Consider the following 6,343-nt stretch of genomic DNA (forward strand, 5'->3'; position numbering starts at 1 on the left):
AAAAGGGCTCAATAATACATTTACTTAAGTATATTTGTAAGGAACGGTTTTCTAAATGTCAAATATGTGAGCTTGAACAAAAGAGTATTTCAACATTTTTTTTTTTTTTTTTTTTTAATATTTCTTGGTTGTGTTTACATGTGTTACTCTTTATATAATGTATTTTATGCATCTTCAAGTACCTAGAATTCTATGTGGTGCTATCTCCTACTTTTTTATAATGACGTGCATCACTTGTCCATTCCGCTTTAGTTCTTGAAAACATTTTGAATTGTTTTTTTCTTTTATATATGGCCTAGACAAATAGAAGAGTAACTTGGTAAAGAGTCATTACAATAATTATCAATTAATTCATCTCTCATAATTTTCTTTTTTACTTAAAGTTCCATTTGGATCTTTCCAACTCTTTCTAAATATTGTAGATTAGTTTTTTTTTTGTAAATCTAAATCAAATTATATTTAATCAATCAAATACTACAACTATGTTTTGATTCTATAACAGTTTAACAATACATGAGATTCATATTGACATTGCAACAATACAGTGTGTAAATCAATTTTAGATAGATTGTTAAGCATTAGTTGGATTATGTTAAGCTCTTAATTGTCATTTTTTCCTTCTATTTGTACATTGAAAGTGCTTTGTGAATGGTATGAACTTATGAATAATACTCAAAATTACTTCTCATATTTTTAGATGTAGTGTCGGTAGTTATTTGTCTTTTTGGAGTTGCTAGTTAAGGTAAGATCTCAGTCTCTCAAATTCATTAACTCCCAAGTGGCCGAAACTCTGGTCAAATTTTTATTTTTTTATTTTTTCTTATTTTTTATAGGTCTTAAGTCATATAAATCTCTCTTGTGGCTTCTAATATTTGCTACAAATTGAGTTATATATGCATTTTTTTAATCTTGGCATTTTATGTTTGAGTTATATCTACAGTTTTTTAATATTATGAATTCGTGTTCGTCATAAGACATTCCCCTCTCTCTCTCTTAAATGAACTTTTTTTTTTTTATGTTCAATGTTTTATTGAGTTGGTTTTATTTGAATGAAATATGAATTATATCTTTCTTCGTCCAGATAATAACATGGGTAAGCGACTTTTATAAATATATGTTTATAATTAATTCTACAATAATATTTGCGAAACAAATTGTAAAATCTAAACAAATGCTATTAACAAGTGCTATTAAAGATCAATTATAGCATTGCTTTTATTATTACAAAAAATGCTATAGAAAGTTCATTAACATTAAAATTCATGCTTTGATGGGGTATAATTTATAGCTTTGTTCCATTATGATAAAAAAAATATTAATAAAAATAAGAGACTTTCAATAACATGTCTAAAATCGCTATAGAAGGTTCTTTATAGCATTTTTTTTTATTGCTATAAAAACTTTTGATGTTACTTTTTCCAATACAATAAACGATTCTATAACATTGAGTTAAAGTTATCATATGTCAACTTTCGATAGCGATATTAATAGATGGACGAATAGATGAAAAAATCGAAATTGTATATTCAACTACTAAAAAATTGATCGCATGAAAAGATGAGATGAACATCGTTCTTCAAATCTTGCAAAATATTGATGAAACTGTGAAAAAAAAAAAGAGAGAATCGTGTGATACATTGATGAAGATGTGAAAAAATATCTTCCCCAAATCTAGCGTCCGATGGTTTGCTTTTACATTTAAAATGAAGGGCATTTTAGAAATAAAAATAAAACGGTAACCAAATCTTCCCCGAATATTCTAAATTTGCAATTAATCTTAGAAAATGCTACATAATTGGTTATTTATACTAAAAATAACACCCACTACAAATTTTCCTTTAATTAATTTATTTTTGTATTTTCTTTAGATAGTGGACATATATTGTTTCTTTTTAAAATATCCAATAATATTAATATTTTAATGACAATGGAGATGGAGAGAGAGTTCATGTGTTTTTCGAACGAACAAGCTAAATTAAATGTATTCAAAAAACTAGCTGCAACAAATCTAATTGTCTCTTCTCACTTCTCAGAATTATTTCATCAGAACAACCAATCTACTGAATGATTTCTTCATTCTTATCCTTTAATTTCTGAACGTTTCTAATATGGACGTATCTATATAATATAAAACAAGGATAGTGAATTGAAAGTAGAAAACCAAGGAAATAAAGCCCAGAGCTGGCTTTCAGACTAACTACACGACATATCTTTGTATATATCAATAGACATTAAAAATAATAATAATAAAGACAATGAATTGAATGAAGAAAAACAAGTCGAGAGCTGACTTCCAGACTATCTACGAGGGGTTATCTAACTTAAAATGAATATGGAACATGTTAATATTCAATAAATTATCATATTTTGTACAGTGGGTAAAAAATGAAAATCCTATTGAGAATCCAAGCTCAGTAATAAAGTTCTCATTCCTATCTCCAATCATTACTTGTTGGTAAATTTTCAACATCAAAGTTAGGGATGGAAAAGCCATACCTGATTTCGCCTAACCCACCCTTTAACTGCCAGGTTTCATTACAGCAGCATCAGCCGTTGTCCAAATGATGATGAAACCTACTCTTTTAAGTTTAAAACATCATCACCAATACTCATTGCAGGAGCATCTTCCATCTTTAATATGATGAAATCGATTTGCATCTCTAACAATGATCTCTCTGCCTGTGGCCATTGAAATATATTTGATTGCAGAGTGACAGTCCCCACAAATTCGTAGATTCTTGAAAACTCTGATGGGTTTCAACTTAGATGTGCTGATGAGACCAAACGCTACTGCTATTTTCTCACTGTGCTGAAACAAATATTTCTCCTTTTGCTCTTCCTCCACATCATGAAGAACAAAATCCAAATTGGGGACGTATCCCAGTTTCCTAATTTTTAAAGACAAGTGCTGAAGTTCATCATATATGTCCTCAGCTTTTGGGTGTGAAGTATCACCAACATAAAACTTGTGTACTTTATTTTCAACCTCTACCCAGCTATAACCTGCTTCTTTGATCAAGTTTTTTTCTTTCATTGCCTTTCTGATATTTGCAACTTCATCCCATTGAGAGGTGGATGCATACAAATTTGATAGCAAGATGTATGCAGCAGGATCATGTGGCTCTTGTTCGATAATCATTTTGGCAGCATGTTTCCCTAGTTCTAGGTTGCCATGAACTCGACAGGCTCCGAGAAATGTTCGCCACACAAGTGCATCAGCTTTGTAAGGCATTGAGTTGATGAACTCAATGGCTTCAGAGAGAGATCCTGAACGACCAAGTATGTCAGCCATACAGGCATAGTGTTCCATCCTTGGAACAACTCCATGCTCCGTATACATTGATTTGAAGTGCTTCCAACCCTCATTAACCAGACCAACGTGGCTACAAGCTGATAAAACAGAAATGTAGGTGACCTCATTTGGTCTAATACCTTCCTCGAGCATCCTGTGGAACAGTTCCAAGGCTTGTGTTGCGAACCCATGTTTTGCAGAACCTGTGATAATTGAAGTCCAAGAGATGACATTTCTGTCTTCCATGTCTTCAAAAACTTGGAAAGCAGATTCAATATTTCCACACCTAGAATACATAGAGATTAAAGCATTGCACACAGATTGATTCGATTTCAAACCCAACTTTATCACCTGAGCATGAATTTGCTCGCCCTTGCCTATTGTTCCAATACTGGCTGCTCCACTCAGAAGGCTAGCAAATGTAAAAGCACTGGCCCCCATCCCTTGATCCTCAATCTCATTGAAAAGTTCAAAAGCTTCCTCAGAATTTAAGTTCTTAGCATATGCATCAATTACCGTGTTATAAGAAATCAAATTCTTCTCAAACAGAATATCAAATGCTTTCCTTGCATCGTCAATTCTACCACATCGTGCATACATGCTAATAAGTGAGTTTGCAACACAATTAACCGATGAAAAACCGAGCTTTACTGCATGAGTAAAAACTTGTTCTCCAATCGGTAGAGCAGCTAAATTTGCACAGGCCTTGAGAGTGCTGGAAAATGTAAAATGGTTAGGTAGAACGTGTGTTAAGATCATCCCACGAAAAAGGTCCAAAGCTTCTTCATCATATCCCCCTTTTTGAACATATCCTGTGATCATTGCAGTCCAAGAGAAGACATTATGATCCAGAATCTGATCAAAAACTTTTCTTGCCGCACACATTGTTCCATCCACAGAGCATTTAGCATACATATTTATTAGACAACAACCCACACAACGATCCAGAGTCAACCCATGTTTTATGGCTTGAGAGTGCAGCTGTTGCCCTACCAATAACAATTCTAGCTTTGCACAAGCGGATATTACACCACTTAATGTGAATCTATCAGGCTCATATCCACTTAATATCATATTTAAAAATAAATCAATAGCTTCTCCTGCGTACCCAAATTGCATGAACCTAGTAATCATCAGTGTCCAGGTAACTGCATTTCTTTCAGGCATTTTCTCAAACACCTTAAAGGCAGAAACCAAATCCCCATGTCCCTTTACAAACATATCAATTAAACCACAACCAACACAAACATCTGATGCAAAATACCCAGTTTTAATAATAAATCCAAAAATACAGTCACCCACCTTTGAAAATTCAGCACTCGAACACGCACGAATTGCAGCCGCAAAGCAATACTCATTTGGGTAATAACCATTTTCGATTATATCAAGAAACGTAAGAAGCGCGTGAAACCCCATATTGTTATTAGCAAAGCAAGACACCATCGCACTCCACGAAATCAAATCCCTACTACTTCCCATGTGCCGAAAAATGGAGGTCGCTTTCTCCCATTGCCCGCTCTTGGAGTACAAGCTAATCAAGGAATTAAGCGTGACAGAGTCGAGGTGGAGGTTCGACTGAGTGAGTTTTTCATGAACCAGTCTACCAAGATCAAAACTACGAGTTCTAATGCATCTTTTGAGGAAAAGAGAATAGGTTTGAAGATCAGGGTGAGATCCTTGGTGCACCATGTGTTCGAGAGTTGAGATTGCTTTGCGAAGGCGGCCATCGTTGATTTCGCGAATCAAACGACCGGTGAGGGGATTAGGGTTTGGAAATGTGGAGAATTGGAGAGAAGGGGATGGGTTTGAAGAAGGGAAGGGAATTTTGAGGGTAGTGGGAAGAGGCAGACTCTGCATCTTCGTGTTCTAACTGAATCAACGGCTGCTCTTTTTCGCGCTTTCTTTGGGATATTTGGACTGGATGTTGCAACGGCCGTTTAGAAGGAAGGGATGAGAGAAAAAAAAAACTACAAAAACTTATGACCATATGTTTGTTTCTTTTTGTACAATTACATTGCTTTGTTGGAATAAAGTATGCTGGATAAATTTGATTTAGATTGTGTTAGATGTCGTCGATGAGAAGTAAAAACACAAAATTCATGAACATCAGTTATTAAAAGATACCAGACTAGGATTTAGGGTCTAAGTACGTGTATGAAATCAATATGCAGTACACATGATCGTACTATTTTTTATTAGTTAGTTAATCACACTTGGAAGTTGAAATAATATAAGCCTGTAATTATTCACTAAGTGTCTGAGTCAATTTTCTTTTCTTTTCTTTTTCTTTTTTTTTCTTTTCTTTTTTTTCTGACAATATGTAGAGTAAGGGATCGAACATCTGGCCTTAAAATTGATAATACAAAATTTATGTCAATTGAGCTATATTATATTAACATTAAATCGATTGTTTAATTAGCTATTTGTGAAAGTTTGAATAACGTTATCATCATATAATTGATAGTAAGTTAGTAACATAGTGTAAAGTATTAATGACAAGCAAAAATAAATATTGAGGTAACAATTCAAGAAATGAAACAAAGTTGATTGAATTAATTAGAAGAATCAAAGACAAACACATATTTGAGTCATTAAAGAAACATGAGCCAACCCAAGCTTAGTTTTCACCCTAAAAATAAACTTCGGCAAAAATTACTATGAATGGAGGATTCTCAATCACACCATATGAACTTAAAGAAATATGTTAAAAAAGAACCATACATGTTGTTCAGATTTATAAACCAAAGGTTACATTAAGTGAAGTCAAATGAAATCAAACTTCATTTAAGGAACAAAGACTACAAGTTATATGGCCCCAGATTAACTATAATTCTCTTGTTTTGCAAGACCAATCTATTCAGCATAAACGGTCTACTTCACTTCAAGACTTAGGGAAGACGATATCCTTTTCAGCTTCAAAACTTCAAATCATTTACCCATATACAAGCTCAATTGTGTAGACGATGCTTAGAGGAACTAGACAATAGTTCAATAGTGTAGATGATACTAAGAAGCACTAAACGATCATTGAGACGATAGTTGAGTGAAACT

General features: G+C 33.4%; 1 protein-coding gene across 1 annotated transcript; it reads right to left on the reverse strand.

Moving 5' to 3' along the window:
* Window positions 1-2,077: 2,077 nt before the first annotated feature.
* On the reverse strand, window positions 2,078-5,368 carry LOC120081524 (pentatricopeptide repeat-containing protein At3g49170, chloroplastic). The gene has a single exon (XM_039036522.1). The coding sequence runs from the start codon at window positions 5,147-5,149 to the stop codon at window positions 2,600-2,602; it is 2,550 nt and encodes an 849-aa protein (XP_038892450.1). The 5' UTR covers window positions 5,150-5,368; the 3' UTR covers window positions 2,078-2,599.
* Window positions 5,369-6,343: the final 975 nt, after the last annotated feature.

The sequence above is a fragment of the Benincasa hispida genome, chromosome 1 (assembly GCF_009727055.1).
Source record: "Benincasa hispida cultivar B227 chromosome 1, ASM972705v1, whole genome shotgun sequence".
Classification (NCBI taxonomy): domain Eukaryota; kingdom Viridiplantae; phylum Streptophyta; class Magnoliopsida; order Cucurbitales; family Cucurbitaceae; genus Benincasa; species Benincasa hispida.

What these genes read in the sequence shown, in the direction of transcription:
- LOC120081524 (XM_039036522.1), bottom strand. Translation starts at nt 5,149, where the DNA reads ATGCAGAGTCTGCCTCTTCCCACTACCCTCAAAATTCCCTTCCCTTCT.